The 23,986-nt window shown below is 40.2% G+C and overlaps 1 protein-coding gene across 1 annotated transcript in view; it reads left to right on the top strand.

Moving 5' to 3' along the window:
- Positions 1-23,986, top strand: part of SGCD (sarcoglycan delta) — a 397,423-nt gene that overhangs the window by 190,826 nt on the left and 182,611 nt on the right. The window contains exon 4 of the mRNA XM_083603932.1: positions 19,006-19,191. Within this exon, the coding sequence (XP_083460058.1) occupies positions 19,006-19,191 (186 nt within the window). The remainder of the gene's footprint in view (positions 1-19,005; positions 19,192-23,986) is intronic.

Here is a 23,986-nt window from a genome sequence, read left to right as displayed (position 1 = left end):
CTAGGATCACTAGAAGACACAGACTGATTTGGTAGCTTTTCTAAGCAAGAAAGGGGACAGAATGTTAACATAAGAATGTAAAGACATTGGATCAGGCCAATAGCCCGCCCAGCATTCTGTTCTATCAGTGGCTAGCCAGATTCCTATGGGAAACCTGCAAGCAAGATCTGAGCACAAGAGCATTTTTCCCTCCTGTCATTTCCAGCAATGTATTAGCATTTGGAAACCTTTGAGTACAGGACAACATACTCCCCTGGTGGTGAGTGTCATGTAGTACAGCTTTAAACCCACTTAGACCGGATTCTGTAGAATGTCAGAATGTCTGTCTGTCTGTCTGTCTGTCTGTCTCTCTCTCTCTCTCTCTCTCTCTCTCTCACACACACACACACCTTCTCAGTAGCAAGTTCAGTAATGCCCCCTTCCTTTCAAAAAAATGTCTGCAGTGTTTCAATCAGGCCTTGGAGAAACCAGTCACCATTTAGAATTTACATCCCATGCCTGGTTTCTGATAAATCTCTGGAAAGAAGTGCTAAATTAGCATAACAGTGGCTCCAGAAGTAAATACCCCACCCCTTCACTTTCTAGCCCATTACAGGAATGAGTGAGGTGAGACGGGTGGTTGCAAGGCAAGAGGATTAATATTCCTCTACCTTGTAATTACTTCCACTTCCTGTATTGCTTAGCATTGCAGTGGAAGGTGAGTGTCTAAGTGCTACCAATTATATTTCTCAATAATATCTCCCTTGCTTAAACGGGGTCACACCACATATTTGTAAATTCTTGTTAGACTAATATGTAAGAGGTTCTGAACTCCTCAAATCAGTGCAGAAGGGGGACTTACATAGATATGAAGGATTGGGATAAGAGCAGGACGAGACCAACATTGGAAAGGGTCCCCTTTTACAGAAGTACTTGGGATTGTGTGGTTTAGTGCAATTCTGTTGACAATAGGTGTTTACCTTGATACCAGATATCTAACTAATAGACAATTAGTGCTATAAATCAGCTCCCCAAATGTACTCTGATTCAAAATCCATTGACAAATGCTGATCTGGATAGGAGATGGGAGCAAGGGTAGGTAGATTAACTAGTCTGATTTGCTGTTTGACACAATTGCTGAAAGGTTTTACCATAGAGCTCTGATTTAAGATATCTGGACAAATGCTTCTTAGAATCACATACTCTCTACCTGTGTGTGTGCTTTGGTGCTCCCAAAATACATATTTTTAACAGCTGTAAAATTATTGCTATCTGCCCTCTCCTATATAGCAGAACCTCTCACCACTCAGGTGAAAGATACACTGTGTGATAATGTCTTATTCAGTGCTGAATGCAGGTACCTTTTGGGGGTGCTGTACACTAAGGTTACCAGATTTTTTTCAATGAATCCAGGGACACTTTTCAACTTCAATGGATTTTGTATGGGGACTGATTTGTAAATCTGGGGACTGTCCCCAGGAAACGGGGACATCTGGTAACCTTACTGTACACTCAACATCATCTCCATGTCGTCTCTGTCCCACACTGTCTGCAAATCTAAAGCGCCTTCTGCTGGAACATTTATAACCTGCTTTGTACCAAGAATGCACTTCTTAAGTGCTTGCTGACACCATGTGTACACAGAGAGTGCTTTCCCAGGTCGCCACCTATTGAGGCAGATCTACTGACATTGCAGGGCTGTGCCACTGTCTCTCACCATATTTAACTTATCTATGAATGAAATAAGTAGAATAGGAAGCAGCAGAGTATCTTAGCCACCTCTATATACCTGTACTTGATATATATTCTCTGTATATCAGTATATCAACTCATTAGTTTCCAGTCCCTTGGACTACAAAAAATTAAAAAGGAAAGAAAGTTCTGTTTAAACACTAACTGCAGAGGGGCGAAGAAAGAGCATAAAGAACACAGCTGCACACTAGTTTGAAAATACGAAAACCTGTGTGTAGAAACAACACAGATAGTAGCTGCCCCTTTAGATGATGTTATTGTGCAAAGGTGTTTACAATCGCAGACCGCTATGTGCAAAAGTGCAATGTGAAAAAACAAGCCACCTTTTGGTGTACATAAGCAAAAAGCCCTGTGTTCAACCCCGATCATCTTCAGGTTGGGCTAGCAAAGACTGTCTGAAACCATGGACTCAGTGAACACAATGCTGTGTTAGGTGGACCATAGGCAATTTCCTATGTTCTTGAATTGTACACTCAAGCCAATTGGAGTTTGTGAAGGGAAGACTACAAAAATGAAAACATCCTGCACAATATAGGTACAATACAATATAGGTACAATACAAATCTAAGGTTGCATTTCCTTCCTGGATAAGACGGACAGTGCTGAGGTCATGTCTGCTCTGATTGAATGGATACTGAATAAAAATTGTGGTTTCCATGGCAGTTTCTGAAGATGTAAACATCACCCTCCCTCAGTTCCTTAACATGGCATTTATTATCCCCAGTGCTGTTTGTCCATAGACACAGTGCTTTTCTGGCTGGCCTGTTTGGTTACATACTGTACTACAAGCATATTGCTAATGAGCTTATTAAAATTGTTTTGTGATACGCTGCACATGGGCTCAGTTCAGACATGTCAGTTTATGTACCCAGTGTTTTAAAACAAAAATAACACGTCAGCAGTTGACACATGTTATGCTTTGTATCCTAAACAGAGTTAAACATGATGATGACAAGAAATGAATGGGCATGCGGTTCATAACAGCCAGGTTTGAGTTGACCAACAACCGTGCCATCATTATTATTATTTTGATAAATCACCTTTCTGTGTTGATAAGTTCACAGTAAAACAGCAAGGAAGCTCAACCTTTTGCTCCAACTGATCATCATTTCAGGCTGAGGTGGCAATTTTCCTTCATCAGGGCAGTATATTAGGATGAAGAGCAGCAGCATGCAACTTGCATTGTCAGTGAACAAAAGCGAGAGTTGCTCCGATAAGGGTAACAAATGTGGACACATTAAGATTTAATGGAGAATTCATTACTGACCTTGCCAAGGGAATATCAGCTCACACATCTGCATAATATGCAAGCATATCCTCGGCACATTTTATTTTTGTGGGTTTAAGGCAGACCCCATTTGGAATAAAAACCTGGAGGAAACCATTCATACCACAAATCATGTTTTTCTCCCCCCCCACCCCTTTCTCATTAAACACCTGCCATATTGCATATGATTTTCTTTCAGAATGGTAATGCGGCCTCAAAAATTACAGCCCAGGTAGTTTAAAAGTCATTCAAGGTAGTTAACATTAAGTTTGCCTGAGAAATGAAAAGGAGCAATTTTTATTTTACCTAATCATAAGCTCTGTTAGCCTGGAAGTCTTGAATTATTTCTGAGAAGAGCCTGCAAATGATAGAAGCCATCCGGCTAATTAGTTGGGTAAGGGCTGAGATTGGCAGGGGCAGAGTACATTTGGCTGGAAGGTCAGTTTGCAGCTCAGGTTCTGGGGCAAATTCTACAGCACAGTGTAGATAAAATGTGATCTTTGTGGATAACTTATTCATGAGTAGAATTTACTCCTTGAGGTACAAGATTGACATAGATCATTCTTAATGTTACTCGTCACCACAGAAGTGGCAAAGGGCAAGGAGGCATTGCATCTTCACTGCAATAAACAAGCCAGTTGTCTAACTCCTCCTTATACTGGCATGGTGGGGTCTTCTGTTTTCTTTTAAAAACTCACAGAAGAAATATGAAAGTGGGGAAAACAATTTCTATTTAGCTGTTTATCATAAACTTTAACCTTCAGAGACCCTCTGGTTAAGATTCTCTGATTCTGTACTGCTGTTCAGTCAATATCAAACACAATTCCCTCTCATATAAACAAACATACACACAACAATAAAAGCAAAACTAATTTCAGAGCAGTAGTATCTGCTGAACCATTATACTGTACTCCCTATACTGGCATGCCAGCTTGAATCAATTATTGCAGGATTATTTAAACGCTCCATACAGGTATATGTAGAAATAGAAGTATACTTGGAGTTAAACTTATTAGTTGAAACAATCTTCTCTTTTGTGCAAGAATAACAATTTTTCCCCCTTTTTTCTAGAACCAATTACAATATCAGTTAGAAATAATAAAGGTATTTCTGGAATTTAGCTTGAATGGGAAGTTACCTATTTTGCAATACATTCTGCTTTATTGTAAACCTGAGTAAGTCCAAATGGTTCACAGTCAATACGCCTTCTGAAACCTGAAGGCAACTGATGGTGTTTAGCAGGTTACACATGAACTAAGAAACCATGAACTTGGGTATTGGGTAAACCATGAACTTCAACGACTTAACAGAATATAAACACAGGGAATTGCTGGCTGTATCTGAAAACTTATGGGAAAATTGTCAGCATATACATTATCCTGGCTCAGCAAGATAGCTAAAGTTAAAATGAACATCCTACCACAAATATCGTTTCTGTTCATCAATATTGCACTTGGGCGTGACTGCACAATACTGTATAGCTGGCAGAGTTAATGATGAAAATAATCCATGGCCCAAAGATTTCATCAAGGGTAGGTAATAAAGTACTTCACAACCACTACCACCTCTTTAAAAATAGCAAAGATGGTTTAAAGGTAAAGGTACCCCTGACCATTAGGTCCAGTCGTGAACGACTCTGGGGTTGTGGCGCTCATCTCACTCTATAGGCCAAGGGAGCCGGCGTTTGTCCGCAGACAGCTTCCGGGTTATGTGGCCGGCATGACTAAGCCACTTCTGGCGAACCAGAGCAGTGCACGGAAATGCCACCACCCCTTAAAAAATAGCAAAGGTGGTTTAGGAGTACCCAATATTGTAAATGCTCTAAGATTAACCTTTATAAAGGATTAGTGTTGACTAGATAAAGTGCTCATAGCAAAGAAAGAGCATACTAGGAGAAATTTATCCAACTTGTTATGATTCAAACCACCAAGTCTAATACACAAAAATACCACCACCACCACCCATTATTTACAGAACATGAGCCTGGCACAGTTTTAGCTCATTGACACTCTGTATTTGAAAGGTTATTAAGTTTCTTCTCAGTTGCTTTTACTGCACTGCAATATCCTTGGTTTTCTGAAGGGCACCTTCTGTTTCCTCTTCTTCTTCTTTTTTATAAAATATTTATTAAAGTTTTTAAAGGTACAAAAAGAAAAATAAAGAAAAACATCATTTTAAACAAAAAAGATGAAATACAAAAAAGAAAAAAGAAAGATCAAAAAGAAAGAACAAAGAATTAAAATCCATTAAACAACAAGAAAAAATACAGCAAATCTTCCCATTTGTTTTCTTTCATTAGCTTATTTCCCTGACCTCCTCACACCTCCCTTTTTTGTATTCTAAGTCAGTTATCCATTTCAGCAAATCCTTTCCCTCTTTTCAAATTTTTGTCCTGTAAATTTATCTTGATATTAATATAAATTTACTTTCCCTCCTTTCACCAATTAAGTCTGTTTTTTCTAAATCTTTGTAACATTTCTGCTAAAATCACATGAATTCATTCCAACATCATTCTAACATTCATTAATCTTACAATGCTTCTGTAAATAATATTTGAATTTCTTCCAATCTTCCTCCATCGACTCTTCTCCCTGGTCTCGGATTCTGCCAGTCATTTCCGCCAATTCCATATAGTCCATCACCTTCATCTGCCATTCTTCCAGAGTGGGTAAATCTTGTGTCTTCCAATGCTTTGCAATAAGTATTCTTGCTGCTGTTGTAGCATACATAAAGAAAGTTCTGTCCTTCTTTAGCACCAATTGGCCGACCATGCCCAGGAGAAAGGCCTCTGGTATGATAAGGCCTGTGGTATGATAAGGTCAAAGCACATAAAGCGTTTAAAAACCATATTGACAGAAAAGCACTGTTTAATGTTTGGATAAGATACAAGGATTTGCTTGAAAATAAAACCCCAAGGTGGCTGTCACCAATGGAAGCGAAGGCTCAGAAAAAGCTCAGTATGGAGGCCAAATGGCCGAAATATTGGGAAATTTTGGAACAAGAGGGAGACAGATTAAAACTGCGGAGTTTTGAAAAATTAAAAAAATAGAGTGCGAGATTGGCTTCACTACTATCAAATAATGGAGGCATATAATTTGGATTAAAAAATTGGCTTCCAGGTGCAGTGGTGTAGCGTGGGTTGTCAGCACCCGGGGCAAGGCAAGTAATTTGCGCCCCCTAACCTGTGGATTTGCGCCCCCTAACCCGTGGATTTGCGCCCCCTAACCCATGGATTTGCCCTAACCCCAGATGTTGCGCCCGGTGCGGCCCGCCCCCCCTGCACCCCCCACGCTACGCCACTGTCCAGGTGGAAAAATCAAAATTGGAAACAGAACTGTTAGATTCTAAAACTAAGAACTTGTCAAGAATGTATAACTTGCTGTTGAAATGGAACACTCAGGATGAAACGGTGAAATCTGTTATGATTAAATGGGCACAAGATGTTGGACACAACATTATGATGGCTGACTGGGAACAGTTATGGACCACAGGTATGAAGTTCACGGCATGTAATGCCTTAAGAGAGAATATAATGAAAATGATATACAGGTGGTACATGACACCAGTCAAGCTTGCAAAAATCTATCATTTGCCCGATAATAAATGTTGGAAATGTAAAAAGACTGAAGGTACATTCTTTCACCTTTGGTGGACATGCCCAAGGATCAAGGCTTTCTGGGAGATGATCTATAACGAAATGAAAAAGGTATTTAAATATACCTTCTGTTTCCTCTTCTGCTTCTGCATGCTAGACAAGTTGGTAGCCTTCCTAGGACTCAGTTCACCCAGCTATTCTTTCAGATTTCTCCCCATCTGTGCTTGCTTTCTTTCTCATTGCAAACACTTTGAAAATATTTCTTGGTCCCTTTTGGATTATTCAGATGACCAGTCCATCAGCAAATATGTGCAGAGTGTCTCTACATGGGGAAGCATTCAAACATGAGATCCTTCACATTGACATTGAAATGCTCTTCATGCTCAGAATGATGTACTTGGCAAGCCAATTTATTTCTGTAGTAAGGAGACTTCTCCATGTAGACTCATCCTGCTGCAGAGATAGTGTCCCATAACTGTTCGTTCCATGCTTCACACACACACACACACACACACACAAACTCACTCTCTCTCTCTCTCTCTCTCTCTCTCTCTCTCTCTCTTTTTTTTTTTTTTGCTATCAGTCAGTTCCTGAAACTGAAAATATATCTGGCTGCATTTCATCATTATATCTTGCTCTCCTCGTACATAACATGTTTGATTTGGTTTCATTTTATGTTACTGGCTTGGCTCTTGTGCAAAGATTCAGTTTAAATAGGGTGACAGGATAAGCAGTGTCTGTACTGAATGTTTGGGTGTGGTGGATGAATCACTTTTAGCATTGATGGTTAAATTCGTTTTCTCCCTTGCAATCACATGATGCTTAGAAGGTCAGAATTAAAATAGTATCTGAATATGGAAAGACAGCAAGAGGAAAAAGTAGAAGAGAAGAAAGTGACAGTGTACAATGGGATGACTGGATTGAGAAGAATCAGGCTGGATAGAGTGCAGGCCATCAGACCCGACACTAGGAAATGCAGTTAGTAATGATTGAAGCACATATAAGCAAAGGAAGGGATCAAAAAGAGAGAAGGAAACTATAAGTCAAGGAAGGAAAGGATAAAAGACTGGGGGAGGAGCCATAGCCTAGAGGTAGAACATATATGTAGTTTTAAAAGGTTTAGGGTTTAGTCCTTGGTGTCTCCAGATACAGCTGGAAGTCTGAAATTCTGGAAATTCATGAAAATCTAAGAAGGCCCTTGTTTCAGACCCATCTAATCCTGCATTTTGCTCTGGAATTGGCCAACCAGAAACCTATGGGAAGTCCATATGCAGGGCATAACTCAACAGCACTCTGTCTGCTTGAGTTTGCCTAATCCCTTTAAACCCTTTTCATGTTAGTGGAAGCCTTTACTATACAGTGGTACCTCGGGTTACATACGCTTCAGGTTACAGACTCCGCTAACCCATAAATATTACCTTGGGTTAAGAACTTTGCTTCAGGATGGAAGCAGAAATCGTGCAGTGGCAGCACGGCAGCAGCAGGAGGCCCCATTAGCTAAAGTGGTGCTTCAGGTTAAGAACAGTTTCAGGTTCAAGCTTTGTTGGATGATTTTTGGTTTATTATGAGAGATGGAGGAAAAACTCCCATCCATTTTCTCCACACTATGCACAATCATATAAACTAATGAAGACATGGAACAATATATGACAGTGACAGGCAGAAGTAGAAGGGTAGACTTAAAAAAATAATCAAACGGTAGAAAAAGAAGTTGAGCTGCTTTAATATGAAAGAGTGCAAAATAAAGTTGAACAGAATTGACCTCCCACCTCTAGTTGAAGGAAGATTTTACTCTCCAGCTTCCTGTAAGCACAATGAACATGGAGATGTTTTGCACGAGCCCACTGAACCAAAATACTAGGCTACACACTCATACGTAGCATGCATGCTCTTAAGAACAACAACTTGCTGTTTAAGAGCTCATGAAGCTATAGGGGCAAATTCAATTTAACATTTTCTAATAACTCTTTTGGGGAAGCGTGAAAGGACATATTTAGGAGTAAAAAGAAAATGGATTGACCAAAATAAAAATGACCTATTTGAGATTGATTTCCTCTAACTTTTTTTTAAAAACAAACATTATTTCCTGTAAAGGATTTCCTTTCTGTATGGTTACCTTGACAACTCTGCTGCTCCTCCCTCCCTCCTCCCCCACCCCGCCCCCCAAATTGGTGGCACTTAATTGATTGTAGAGGAGGTATGAAGGGGGCAGACAGATATCTGTTTCTGTTGGTTTGATTGTTACTTGTTATCCCCCTGCACAAACATATGTCAATTTCATGACATCTTAAGCTATTTGGCATCATAATCCATGATATCATCTGGAAATGAAAAGTATCAAGAACTGGGACTCATTCTGACAAACAGGACAATCTCTCTCTCTCTCTCTCTCTCTCTCTCTCTCTCTCTCTCTCTCTCACACACACACACACACACACACACACACACAAATGTAGGATTTTGTGTGTGTGTGTTTGAGGGACTGTCAGGGCAAAAAAGAGTGAGAGAGCTCAGACATAATTGTAGTATTTTTAGCATCTGCAGCTTACAGCCGTGCATGTCAATATTAGAATACAGCAGCAATGTGCTGAGCAGAGCCTAGAGATTCTAAAAATACGCCTTCCCTTTTCGCAACTGAAATTAAAATGAGACAGCAGCATAGGTAAAGGGAGGCTGGCACTGAATAGAAATCTGAATTCCTTTCCTTACTAGGTTTCGTGAGATTGAGAAAGTTGCCTTAATTTTATCTTGGGATCTTTGATACACAAGCGGCAAAGGCAATAAAACTCCCCTCGTCGAAGCCAAAATATTACCAGTGCCCACAGTTGCTGCAGAAATGATTTGCATTATAGTTACAAATGCGAAACATTTTGAGCTCCAGCGCTTATTGCAGAGGAGTGATTGTATGTGGGGAAGGGGGCTCTTTAATGCAAAACACATGTGTTTTCAATTGATATCTGGAGCCAGACCAGTAGCTGTAACTTGGCCTGACAAAGCCTTATTGAAGTAAAAGACAGAGTGTGGTTTCAAAGCAGTTAGAGAAAGAACGGGAATGCTGTTCAGGAAATTCTTCAGGCATGGGCAGGGACTTGGCCACAGTTCTGCTGTTGGAAAATCTGACAGGGACAGCTTCTAAACGCAGGGTAGGCCTCGTGCAGCTCTGAAGGCAACACTGCATCTTTCCCCCACTCCCCTGCTAGAGTCCCTGGACCCAGCAGTTTCCTCTGACTTCTGACAGAGAGAGGTAAGAAGCTATTGTTCTTTCTCCAGGCTAGGCATTTCTGTTCCTTTGTTCTGATGTAGAAGGGACTATTTGTACTCAGTTCATTGATTAAAGGGAAGGAGGAGAAGTTGGAAATCCGCCAGGCTGTTTGCAAAACAACAACAAAATAATAATAATTAGGGTTTGCCGCCTTCCTAACTTTTTTCTTAAGTTCTGCTCGTACAGGGAGAACTGCTTTGGTGTTTTTCTCTCTTCCTTATACAGGCATTTGCCAACTTATTCCTCCCCTTGTGGAAATGCCACTTGTTAAATATATATCAAGGCTGAATAACTATAAACTCGATGAAGTTCCATACCATGGTTTAATATATAGTTTGTCATAATTGTAGTAAATGCAAATGTAATATATGCGTATATAGGAGGCATATAGGAGACTGAGGCTATTGCTGAGAAGTTTCGAAGCAGCTTTGACTAAATAGCTTGGTGTACACATTTGTAAGATATAAGGACATTGTCTTGGTATTATAGTTATTGTGTTTATTTCTCTTCATTTTGCCCAAACTGGAGTAAAATACTAGGAAACACATTGCAATATGCAGTTTTTCTGTATCTTGAAGAATAAGTGTTTTTTTTAAAAAAGTAACATACTTCCATTCCACTTGCCACTTCTTTCCTGATGCAGTTTCTTTTTCAAATAAATCATGAAACTTTTAAGGAAGGAGAGAGACTACCAATTGTATGTCTTATTACCATTTGTTTTGGTGTACAGTGCCTTTCCTCAGCAGTGACCAATGAACCTTACCTGGCATGTTTGTGTGTGATTTGAAAGTAACTGCACAGTAGGTTTTTTGAAGCATGAAAAAGTCAGAAGTACGTGGGTCCTTGTATTGTCAGACAGCATTTATCCCTTTGTTATTTGCCTTACCTCAGCCAGACTAGTACACAAAAGCTTATTTTGTATGGATGTGTAAAAGATCTCCCCTCACCTTGTCCTGGGTGTTTCTTGTTCTTTTAAATGGAAGGACATTAAAAATAAAAAAGTGAGTTAACTGACTAAATAAATAAAAAAGTGAGTTAACTATGCTCTGGAAAGAAAATCCAAATGTGTTGCTTTAGCTGGCAGCAGTAAGGTCAGGGGATACAAACTGAAGCCTGCTGCTTCTCTCTGTACCCCGTGCAGATATTAATACTCTCCATCATGATGAATGCACAAAATGATAGCCCAGTACAGAGCTAGGGTAGAGGTTCCATGGAGGATCAAGTACAAAACAGACTGAGATAGAATGATAAAGATTTTACTACCTACATGAGTAGAGCAATAGAGAAGAATACTTAAGTTGCTGTCAGGAAACTGGAAAAGGAGGCAACAATCTGTCTGGATAAGAATCAAGGTTGGCAGCTGGGTAAACTTGGTGGGTTTAGTCATGAAGTGAAGGTAGGTGACTGTAAAATCAGACTACAATGTACATTAAAAAATGGGCATGGGCTGACTAGGTTGGCAGAAGCCAAGTCAGGTAACAAAAGCATTTTTCGGCACCTGCTAGAAACATTCTTGTTTAGACAAGCCTACCCTGATGCTTAGAAAGTTGAGGTAGTTTTAATCTGTTTTAGTATTTTAACTTTTGTGTGTTTTGAAGTAGGGTTGTAAATTGTTATTCGTTTTTTATTGCTTTATCTTTTCGTAAACCTCTTTGAGGTTTTTTGTTTGTTTGTTTTTACAATCAAGCAGTGTATCAACTTTATGAAAATAAATACAAAGCTGTATCAAGCAAGCCTGGACAGAGATGAAAACGAAAGAAGGACCAAGCGGGTCACTAGCAGAATATCTAGAACTGAGTGTTTCCTAGTACAGTGGACGCTTGGGTTGCGAATGTGATCCGTGCGGGATGCATGTTTGAAACCCGCAGTGTTTGCAACCCGCGTCTGCGCACGTGCAGGTTGCGATTCGGTGCTTCTGCGCATGCGCAAAGCACAATTTAGTTGCATGTGCAACCCAAAAAAACGCAACCTGAAGCAGCTGTAACCCGAGGTATGACTGTAGAACATTTTTTCAAGAATCTCAGGCTATGGTGGGAGCTAAACAAAGCCCAAACAGCACTTAGTTGCTCAGGTACAGGTAGCAGGATGTTCTAAGGTGGCTCAAATGCAGCATTTGCACTGCTGTATACATTCATGGTATTGTGCAAGAGTGGGAAAGAAACAGTTCATGGGAATGGTACAAAAACCCAATTCACCCCTATCCCAGAGAGCAGTAATCCAGTGCATGTGCGGACTTTGTGCCCTGTTGCATATCCTGACTAACCTAGCATGCAAGCATGTTGTGATGCAGAGGACGGCCTCCATGTAAGATGTGGAAGGAGATAATCTTTTAGACCAGGCGGGGAAAACTTTGGCCACGAGAAACACTTCAATTTTCAAAGTAGCACAGTCTCTAGATGCTTAGCTTCCTTTTGAGAAGTTGAACTGTTGAGAAATATGTCAAGATGTAAACTCTTAACATTTTTCCTGTTCTACTTTGAAGAGATTATGGATAACAGTAATACCTTCATTTTTTTTCTGTCTAGCAATGCTCTTTAGGCCTCTTGTCTCTATAATGTTTCTTGATGCACTAACCACCACTATTCCTTATCCTTTAGAAAAGGGGCCAGGGGAAGAGAAGAAAAACATGCACCAGTTAAAACGCACACGGAGTATGCCATCAGTGTAGATCTTTGCCCATGTTCTTATATATTTGAATCAGACCACTAAATCAATTTCCCTGTGCTCCTTGCAGTTTTATTTTATCTTGTTTAGAGCAGAGTTGCTTTCATTCTTGTTTGCTCTGTGCCAATATAACTTTTGTGTGTTGCAGATTATTTGCCTAAATTGGGCATAGCATTTTCTTCTGCACTTTGGATTAGAATTGAGAGCAGGAGGAGATAAGGAAATATTATCCTGGATACACACAGATTGTTTAGAACTGAAATAGTTTGAAATTAGGACTGGTTGGCTGTGATTTTACTATTTCCATAGGAGAACTGGAAAAGCAATTGTTTAGTTAAAAAAGCAAGTTGTTGTGTATTGTATAGGAATTACATTTATGCTCTGAAGTCAAAGAAAATCTTATAACATAGCCCTCGTGTATTTTTATCCTTACCTTCATCAAAGAACACTAGTGAGGTGAAAAGAGTGCAAGAATCACACTCTCCAGCTGGTGCTTCATCCATTGAGAACCAGGATATAATTGCTGAAACTTCTGTGATTATGCACAGGCTACAAGGGTTATGTCCCATGATGCAGCTGAGAGCTTAGTGCCAGTAAAGGGAGCAGGAAGAAAATACTCCATGATCCTTTGGGTCTTACTATAGTGCTCCTCACCACCCCCAGCTGTTGAAATGAGATGATGAAGTCATAGCCAGCAAGTTTCCAGTCCCCAAACGGCTTTATTTCCCAATTGCTCAGTCATGCTGAAGAAGCTGGCCACCTCCAGCTTTTATGTTGTTGTTGTTGTTTAGTCATTTCCGACTCTTCATGGCCCCATGGACCAGAGCACGCCAGGCACTTCTGTCCTCCCACAGTTTAGTCAAACTCATGCTGGTAGCTTCAAGAATACTATCCAACCATCTCGTCCTCTGTCGTCCCCTTCTCCTTGTGCCCTCCATCTTTCCCAACATCAGGGTCTTTTCCAGGGAGTCTTCTCTTCTCATGAGGTGGCCAAAATATTGGAGCCTCAGCTTCACGATCTGTCCTTCCAGTGAGCACTCAGGGCTGATTTCCTTCAGAATAGAGAGGTTTGATATTCTTGCAGTCCATGGGACTCTGAAGAGTCTCCTCCAGCACCATAATTCAAAAGCATCAATTCTTTGGCGATCAGCCTTCTTTATGGTCCAGCTCTCACTTCCATACTTCACTACTGGGAAAAGCATAGCTTTAACGTACTTTTATGTACAGCTTTTATGTACTAGTTGCTAATGCATTGTTATGAGTTCTTTTGGAGGAGGGCTCTGTCTGAATGCTATCCTGTGCCCCTTCCAAACCTGTGATTCTGTCGGAAAGTGGGAACCTGTAAGAGGTAACCAGCCAAACCAGTTTGTTTGTTAAGGTCATGACTTTGCTTAGCTAGTTAACTACTTTGATTTACAAGCCAAATAGTTAACCATAGAAATAAATGGATGGGCCTTTTATCACCTAGCTGGTAGGCAGAAGAACAATAGCCAGAGTTGTGTGGGTGAGCTGGAAGCAAGCTAGAAGCTGGAGAAATTGAGACATGTTTGCTCTGTACTGAACTTTGGGTCTTCTCCAGAAACCAAATGGAGAAACAAGATCTGATGGGGTGTTAATGCTGTGAGCCCTTCCATCATATGCTCAGGTTTTATATATGTGTAAATAAAACCATATATCCCAAAGACACCACAGTCTCTGTTGAGCCTCATTTCTGAGGAAACCGAACCCTGGAAAAGTGCTCTGAACCCCAGAAGTGTCTCACCACTCAGAGATTGGGGTGATGTGTAACAGGATTATGAAAAGCAAACCAATTCACATTTGAGTCAAAACTGAAAATGTTTTTAATATAATACAATGACAACTAAGAGTGGGTTAAAAGAAGGAAGAGAGGTATACTATTGATAGGAGGGTGGCAAGGAATCCTTTGGTTTCGGAACATGAGGAATAAAGCAACTCTTCAGAAGCAGGCAGGTTTCATTCACTTGCCATTTTCTCTAGTTGCTTGCCACAGTTTCTACACTTGTACCATTACTTCAAGGTGGAAGCTCATGATTAAACAGTCACATGGTATCAGCAAATTATGGGTTGTCTTGAAACAGTGACATGTGGCCCATGGCATTGAATTCCTATTGGCCATATACTGTTAACAGTTTGGAAACTTCAAGACTCATACAACACTACTTAAAAGTTCAGCTATTTCTGAATACAGTCGTACCTTTGTTCTCAAACGCCTTGGTACTCGGACATTTTGGCTCCCGAACGCCACAAAAGTGAGTGTTCTGCTTTGCGAACGTTTTTCGGAAGCTGAATGTCCGACGCAGCTTCCACAGCTTCCAATTGAGTGCAAGAAGCTCCTGCAGCCAATCGGAAGCCGCGCCTTGGTTTTCAAAGGATTCCAGGAGTTGAACGGACTCTCGGAATGGATTAAGTTCAACAACCAAGGAACAACCATATAGCCACCAGATTAATGACTGGCACTTCTGATTAGGTTATGTCTCATCAGTATTGGAAAAATCTTCACTTGTTTCCAGTTTGTTTTATATCTGAATCAAAGGTCCTGGTTTTGACCCATAAAATACTGTATAGATTAGGAGAAGTATCTAAAGGGTGACCTATAAATATGGCTTTTCTTTGCAATTATTGTTAGAGGACCAATTGCAGATCACCTCTGCTTTGGGAGATTAGGCTGGTAATGAGAGAGACAGAGGGCCTTATCTGTGATGGTACCCCAGTTGTGGAATACTCTCCGAAGTGAAAACCGTATGACAACTGCTCAGTTAACCATTAGCCACCATTTCAAGACAACTTTATTCTCTTAAGTTTTATGGTTGAAGTGCCTTTACGTCTCACTGCTCTCTTCTGCTAAGCAGTGTGTGTGTGTGTGTGTGTGTGTGTGTGTGTGTGTGTGTTACATAGCTTTATTGCATAGCAACAAGGGCCTGCTCAGCTGTAGATGTCTAGTAAAAACATAACTGAACGAGTTCCATATATGTGGTTTTGATTTGGTTGATGAAAGTTGAGGTATTATAGATCTCCACTGAGTGTTGTAGATATTCCTTCCACTCAGCTTAAAGGGCTGTCCCTCCTTCTATATATATCACAGCCCCATGAAAATTAATGACTGCCCTTATTTCCACACATCACCCTTCCAGAGAACAGAATGGATGTCATTTGTTTCAGATGTCACAGCTCTAATGTACCCTTTACTTTTGAGATGTTGCTCTGATAACTTTGCTCCCATCACACTGTTGCAATGGGATGAATTCATTATTTCCTGGCATTCAGCATGTTCGATCAACTCAGGGAACCATATCAGCATGTATCTAACAGGCGGCAAAGTGGGTGAAATGCACTCACCCAGGAGCTCACTTGATGGCCTTAGGTAAGTTTTAGCCTTCCACTGGGCATAGTAATATGGGGCTCATAGATATAGATCACAGGGGCTTATGGATGTAAGCTATTTGGAGTGCTTTAGGCATTGAGGCAAATCGCACCTTAGTTCTAATTCTATTATTTCTTGGAGATGACCTATGAGCATCAGTGTTTAACAAACCTTGACAACTCAGCTTGCTCAAGGTTGCTCAAGAAACTCATAGGCAAGTCTGTCTGTGCTGAATATTGCACGACCCCCTAAAACGAACTGTTGAAAACATTCAGTCCAGAGAATGACAGGCAAAACCCTTTTGCATTCTACTCTCAGGAAGGGAAACGACATAAGATGAGCCCACTCTGGAAAAGTAAAGACCAAAATCTTGTTTACTCAGCTAATTTTAAGATTATTAATTTGCCTGACATTTCTTCAGTAAAAAAAAAAATACCAGTTTAAATGTGCATACATTTGAATATTTAAAATGCTTTAAAGATACACTTAAGGGTAGCAATCTAGATAATTGCTATGAAATAAGGACTTCTGAGAAGCTAAAATCCATTTCTTAGTTGCAGTGGCAGTCAACTGGTGGTCCACTAGCATATATGATTGATTGATTGATTGATATTGATTGATTGATTGATTGATTGATTGATTTTTGTGCTCCTCACTCCCTTCTGCAATGTCTCAAGTGATAGGAATGGGAAAATTCTAGCAACCATCTTGTCCACTGATGAATGGAATCTGCCCCTTCCAAATATTACATGCTCAAAAGGAGTGCTAGTGTCAAGTGCATGGAAAGAGACAAAAATGTTACTTGGCTGTTCCATACAAAATGTGTGAAAGAAGCAATGATGTTTTCCCCTGATTGTCCACAATTTCCCCTCCCACTGCAGCCCCCACTTTGCCACATCCAAAGCATTTCCTGAACTCCTTTATGCTCAGGAGATAATGTGTTGGAAGGCTTAGGGCAGGCTTCCTCAAACTCGGCCCTGCAGATGTTTTTGGCCTACAACTCCCATGATCCCTAGCTAGCAGGACCAGTGGTCAGGGATGATGGGAATTGTAGTCTCAAAACATCTGGAGGGCTGAGTTTGAGGAAGCTCGGCTTAGGGGCTGCAGTTGGGAGAAGAGAGCAGGGAATTCCTTCTGCATGGATACAACCCATCGTATACGACTTACATATATATAAGCAGGTGAACACTTCAAACTCACAGTAGCAAATATGCATTGCTGGCTAATTTTATATGCTTTTCAAATAAGAAAATCTTTTTTTGCCATTTGTAGTGCAGCCAGATTCCTCAAAGATAACCACATCAAGAAATCAACATTTCCCAGTGCTTTAGGCTTTTTATCTGGCATTTAGACCATCTAATTGCAAAGCATGCTTCAAACAAGTCATCATGCAGGGATTTTAAACACCTTAGTTTCATCCTTCTTACCTATTTCTATAAGAAATGGCTGTTGAAGGAGAAGTTGTGTGGAATTGTTGTAAACTAATCAGAAGGGTTTTGTGCAGCACATGTTTTGTTCAGCAAACATTCCTATCTGCTATTTAAAAAAGTATTAAGCAGTGATAAGAAACAGGCAGTTAAACATTCATATAGATTCAAGTGAACTATGATATGCAAGTAATAGCATTCTCTCTCTTCCAGACTCAGAAGCAGCCTTTCTCAACCTTGGGTCCCCAGATGTTTTTGGCCTACAGCTCCCATCATCCCTGACCACTGGTCCTGTTAGCTAGGGATCATGGGAGTTGTAGGCCAAAAACACATTATGTAGGTTTTATACTATTTTCACTGTCTTGGCTTTCACCAAAGAATTATAATAATTGTACTCAATAAGGTACTGAGAATCCTATTAGAAATCCATAGTTGGCCCATTCCCAATATTCCCTGATATGTGGAAATAATATTAAATCATTATGTGTAGACGTCCCTTGAAATACATAGCTATTCAAACAGATCTGGTTTTGTCCAGTACAGTATTTCATCATTATGTACTGTAGGTCTTTGCTGCTATCTTAGAGCCCATGTCTTAGACCAGCTGTGATGCTGATCTCCAAGGGTAGGTAGGGAAGAAAGCAAAACATGGTCCATGCAGCATTTATTATTGCATGTGTGAAGATCTGTTTGCAGCATATGCTTACTAACTGCCTGCTACAATAACACAGCCTTCAAGCCAGGGTACATTTAATGAGTTGTGCCTGTGTAATCTTGTCGCATGGTTGTATATACTGATATTTTCATAAACTATTTGTATATCAACGTGGTAGCTATACAATCAATATCTATCGTGCCATTCCTTATGAAATGCTGTATTTTGATGCATTTTCCTTGAATCAGCTTTGACCCAAATTGAGAAAACGAATAACCTAGCTGTGTTTTAATGTGTATACATCCATAGGTTCTCAGGCACCACACTACACAAATTCTCATGGAAAATGAAGACCATCTGTAATCCTTGACTCTGCCTTTCCCTGCTCCTTCTCCCTCTCCCCTCTCCCTCTCTTTTAAAGAATTTTAACCACCATGTTTCTGCTGCTCAACAGTGTCATTGCACCAATAGAAGCATGGCAAACGCTCTCCTTTAAGAACCAAAAAATATGAGTGTGTATGAGTGGCTAGAGAAACATTGCGTACTAAGATTGCTTCAGGGAAAGAATCCCAAGTACCATTCCTCTGTGCCAGGAATAATTTTATTTGATATGATTTTTTTGTGTGAATTAAAGCCTCAGAGAAGTAATATTGCATCCTCAAAACAAAGTGCTGAACTCAACTCCTTTTGCAAAATGCATGCAAAATTTCCCCCTTAGGATTTTGAGGAGCCCTAGAGTGCCCGCCTTGCAAAAACCTGGAGCTGCTAAGAAATACATTTCAGATGAGGTTTTTTATGGGAAATTTCTCTGTGATTTGAAATGTATATAATATACCTGCATTATAATTAACTGTATATAAAATAAACTGAGGGATAATACAACAACAAACTAGAGAGAGACATTTTATCCAGCAGGTATTTTCAAAATCCTTTACAATGTATGAGCATAGTCTCCTAATTGTCTGTGTTTATCCTGCAGCTTAACTTATACCTTTTTATGTTTGGTTGTGTTTTCTCCATAGATGCCTCAGGAACAGTACGCACACAGAAGCACCATGCAGAGCTCAGAAGGACCCCATGTATACAAAGTGGGGATTTATGGCTGGCGCAAGAGGTGCCTCTATTTCTTTGTGCTACTCCTAATGATTTTAATTCTGGTGAACCTTGCTATGACCATCTGGATTCTCAAGGTTATGAACTTCACAATTGTAAGTAGAGGATGCTACATTTGAAGTGTATTTTGCTTTAATGTTACCACATACAGCTGCAGTGCTGTAAGGTTTTGGGGTCCCAAGTACACACATGAGTCCACCGTATCAGAATAATCGAACGCTGGAGGAAAATGTAGAAAGCGTAGCTGTTTCAGTTTCCAAATATCTGCATATTACTTTTTCGAAAACTGCAAATCCTAGTTGCCAGCATAGGGAAAGTTACTGTTATCTATCTTCCTCTGACCATATAGAAACAATCTTAAAATCTGCCCATATGCCAAGGCTTATTGCAGAGAAGAAAGTTGGTATAAATAACTTTCCTTTCTAACAGGTATTGGTTTTTCCAGGCAAACATGACCTGAAAGGTGCATGAAACAAGTTTTACTTTTGTTCTTAAAAGAAAGTATGATACTGTATGCAGTGGAAGAGAATGGAGTGTGTTGTCATTCAGCTTTAAATACAAACTACTCTACACACTGTTCCTCAGAGAATCAAACAATAAAATCAGTTCATTGTTTAAGAGCATGAAACTTCCTCAGGAAGAAGAGAATACATTCCTATCGCTAATCTGTAAAGGTGATTTTCATTGGTTGGTTTATGAGAAGTAGCAGTGTTGGGTTTATTGTTTCTTTGTAGAAGACTCTCACCTGAATAGTTGTATTGTAGTGCATCTGCTCCCTTTTCTTTCACTTCCCTTCTTTCTACTGAAGGGCAGATCAGGTCACCTATCTTGTTGTGGAAACCAGTGGGATATTGTTTAAAATGATGAATTGCACTTCATCCTCACTGAAGAGATAAACCCACAGTAAACTCCTGCAATACAGAGTGATCATATAAAGTTGTGCAGAAACCTGCAAGATGCTGTGGAGACTTCTTCTGAATTATTTTTTGGGGCTAATATGTAACAATACTCCAAACAGTATGCCATATGTTCACAAACTTTTAAGCCAGATTCTTCAGGCCTTTCCAGATGGTTTTATTTTTGTACAATCATTATACTGTTGTGCAGGTCTCAGATACTTGTGTTTGCACTTCTGATACAAAGACGTTTCATTTTCCCTAGTGTTTTGTCTCCAGTATTTTGTGATGGGGGTAATTTTTCCTTCCTCATAACCCTGCTGCTATGTCAGTTGCCAGAGAGAGTGGCATGTGGAATGGCATAGGCATTGATGGTCTCCATAACACCACTGATTATCAGTGACAGAACTATGCCTTCCTAATTTTGTGAAGTTTCAAAAGGTTATGTTTCACAAAACAAAAATGTTCAAAGATTGAATGATTAAAATGCACAGCACTCATGCAGTATGTTTTTTTAAAAAAATATGGGGATATTAAAAAATAGTGAAATAACAGCAAGTCTATCCCCTCTTGTAGTAGCCCTGGTTTTTTTTTTGGGGGGGGTTTCCCTTTGTTTTGTTTTTCTTAGGCTGCATTCCACGGCTCACTTACCTAGGAGTAAGCTCCATTGCACTCAGTAGGACCTCTGTGTACTTGGATTCTGCTGTTAGTTTTTTGTTTGGCCTCTGTGTTATGTTACTCATTCATTTAGTCAATCGTAAAACCACCCTTCATAGTTAGGATCCCAGGATGGTCCACAAAATATAAAACAAATATTTTGAACTTTTTAGTTTAGAAAAAAGGTGAGTGTGGAGGGACATTAACATGGTGTGTGAGTCTAGGCATGGTGTGGATAAAGTAGATAGGGAGAAGTTTGTCCCCCTCTCTTGTCATTGTAGAACACAAGGCCATCCAATGAAACTGAATATTAGAGGATACAGGACAGACAATAGATAGTACTTCCTCACATAGTTAAACTATGGAATTCTCTCACATAAGTTGCAGTGATGGCCACTAATTTGGATGGCTTCAAAAGAGGTTTAGATAGTTCATGGAGGATAAAGGATATTAGTGGCTACTAATCATGATGTCTGTTTTCCCTCTGTCAGAAGCAGGATGCCTCTCAGTACCAGTAGCTTGGAACACAAGTGCCAATGTGTTCACTTCTTGTTTGTGGTCATCCTGTAGGCATCTGATATGCCACTGTGAGAATAGGATGCTAGACCAGATGGGTGTGCTAAGGATCTTCTTATGGGTTCTACCACTAAACTGTGTGCTAACCCTCATTGCCCACACACGGGCCACTATAGCCTCCATGGCTGCAGCAATGTAGTGATTGGTGGGCTCTGCAAGATTGTAGCACTTTGTTGTGGTCCATTTCAACTTTTCTGATAGGTTGCAAGTTGCACCATGCCCGAGACCTATGGTGAGCCATGCTTTCAGTAATTCTAAGGCTCACTTACTCAGTAACTAAGGAGGAAGCCATCAACACAGAGTTCAGAAGAAAATAAAAATCATCTACATTTACTGCTGGATTTCAACTATATATACATATTCCTGCTGTCATGTGATCTTTTGACAGGAATGATCAACGTGTAAAGTTGAAGTCACTTACCACAACAAGGGAAGCATCATCTGCTGTAGGAAATAAAACTTTTTCCAAGGCTTCCCCTTCCCTCTTTTCCTTATGCCTGTTTATCAGCACTTATTACACCCTTGAGCTTTTTCCAGCAGAATGTTTGTTGTGCTCATTAAAATACAATGAGCACTTATTGGGTATAATGAGCACTCATTGTATTTTAATGAGTGGCACCACTGTCCTGTGGTGCTGAACTCATTCAAGCTTTCTGGGGTAGCCTCAGGGATGAAAGAGAAATGCTGAGATGCCTGCACTTTAAAAACATGTAGGACTCTTCAGTTTTACCTGCTTCAGGAATGGCTTTCCACCCATTAATGACTTTTATCTGCAGGTATTCAAGGGCATCGTTTAGTCTGTATCTGACCCACTGCCAGTATTTCCCTTTTCTGCATTTAGCCTGACAGAAGGCTTGAACTTTGAGACTGTCTCCAGAATCTTAACACTTCCGGGTCTGCGGTGTTTGGGTTCCAAGTTATTTGAGTATCAAGGTGTCTGTATCAAGGTACCACTGTATGTATATCTTACAACAAAATTGAAAGGGTGTGGTGCCTTTGCCCTTATGGCTCCCAAAGCAACCCCCCTCAAAGATGCTTCCTTTGGTGTTGCCCATTCAGTGGTGGCCCTGGCATTGGTGGGCTCACTACCTAATACAGCAGTCCTTTGAGGCCCTGAAGAAATCAGGGCAGAACCTGCTAGCTGAAAACTGCTGAGTCAGGCCTTGCTGGTCCCTCTAGGAAGCCAAACTCTTCCAGAAACCCTGCATGTAGAAGACAAGCCAGCAGTAGATGGTACAGCACACTCTGTTTGCATATTCTTTACTAGTGTGCAGTCATAGTTGCTCAGAGACAGGTCTGCTTGGGTAGAGGGTGAGAATTTGAACTACTCTCCTTGCTTGACTGTTCTGACCATACATGAAACAGGTTCGAAAACCTTCAAGTAGGGTCCTACACAAAATGGGATTTACATCCCCATCTCTACTGCTCCCCTGTCAGCACTTCCTTTCCCAAGAGAGAAGGAAGCCTCATCTTGAGGAAGCAGACGACAGATGGCAGAAAAATAGTAGAATACATCTCCTTAGCTGCAAATGGCATGCTTCACATGTCATTTCCTGCCAAGCACCATGGGCCTGACTACAAGTAGAGTGTGTCATTTACAGTCAGTAAGAGGCTGGTGTTCCCCTATGCCCATCAGCTGCCTGTTTCTCATCCTGCTTCCCACAAGAGAAATGCTCCCCTGCCCCCTGCTTTGGGAAACGGAACTCACAGGGAGTCAGGGAAAGTGGTGGATGTAGTGAGGTTCGCAAAAACATGAAACAGTCTTTTGGGTGTTAAGCATATTTTAAGGCTTTAGGTTTTTTGGGTTGTTTTACTCAAGTATTTATCCCGAATGCTTTAAAGAACCAATTAATCTTCAGAGTAAGGTGGAGGAGGCTCAGCCATCCCTTCCTGTGAGACATGGTGAGGTTCAGTGATAGGATCTAAAATGTTTCACACGGTGATATCCTTCAATGGATCATTTGTGTTGGTGCTGTAAAACTGATTAAGCATTTTTATTCCACCCAGGAAAATATATCGTGGTTCAAATAAAGAGGTACTTTCTGCACTGGTTTGCAATGCTGAGACCAATTTGCATTTGTGGCATTAAAGAAAACAATAGACATATTAATCACCTGAGTCCTGAATATTGTTTGCAAGCAAACTTTCAAATTAAAAGTACCTGATGAGCAAGGCAAAAAGGAAAAGATGGAGGCTGCAATCCTTTGCCCAGTTACATGGAACTAGGCCTCACTGAACTCAGTGGGACTCCCTTCCAAGTAAATATGCACACTGTCAGGCTATCATTTCTGTATTAGAGCTGAAATTTATATTTAAATGTTCTTAAATAGAATGCTGATTTGCACTATATAAATGTCAACTGTGGTATTATTATCTTGCTTTATTTCATAGGTGAAAATGAGCTTTGGTTAGGAAGAGTTATTTTTAATACAATTACTCCCTCTTGTGTGTAAACTACCTGCCACGTTTTAATTATGCAAGAACAGTAGGTGAATAATGTAGCGGCAAAGATGGATTGGAGATTAAAAATTCCATCCAGGTCACTTTCTCTAATTATTGAAAGTAATGGGGTTTGTTTTAATTATTTTTTTCATTAAAAATTCCTTCTAAATGAAATACGATCATGGAGCCATTGCTCCCCTGTTAATGATTTCTCTTTGGCCACCTTAAGAATAAATAATTTTTCTTTGATGGCACTGCCATAGAGGGAAATGCTTCAGTCTTTATCTTAAAGTTCTGTCTCCTGTAATAATAGCCAAAA

This window comes from Podarcis filfolensis (genome assembly GCF_964270895.1).
Source record: "Podarcis filfolensis genome assembly, chromosome: 2".
Taxonomy (NCBI): Eukaryota; Metazoa; Chordata; class Lepidosauria; order Squamata; family Lacertidae; genus Podarcis; species Podarcis filfolensis.
The sequence above is the reverse complement of the archived record's forward strand: the minus strand, read 5'-3'. Positions and strand labels throughout refer to the sequence as shown.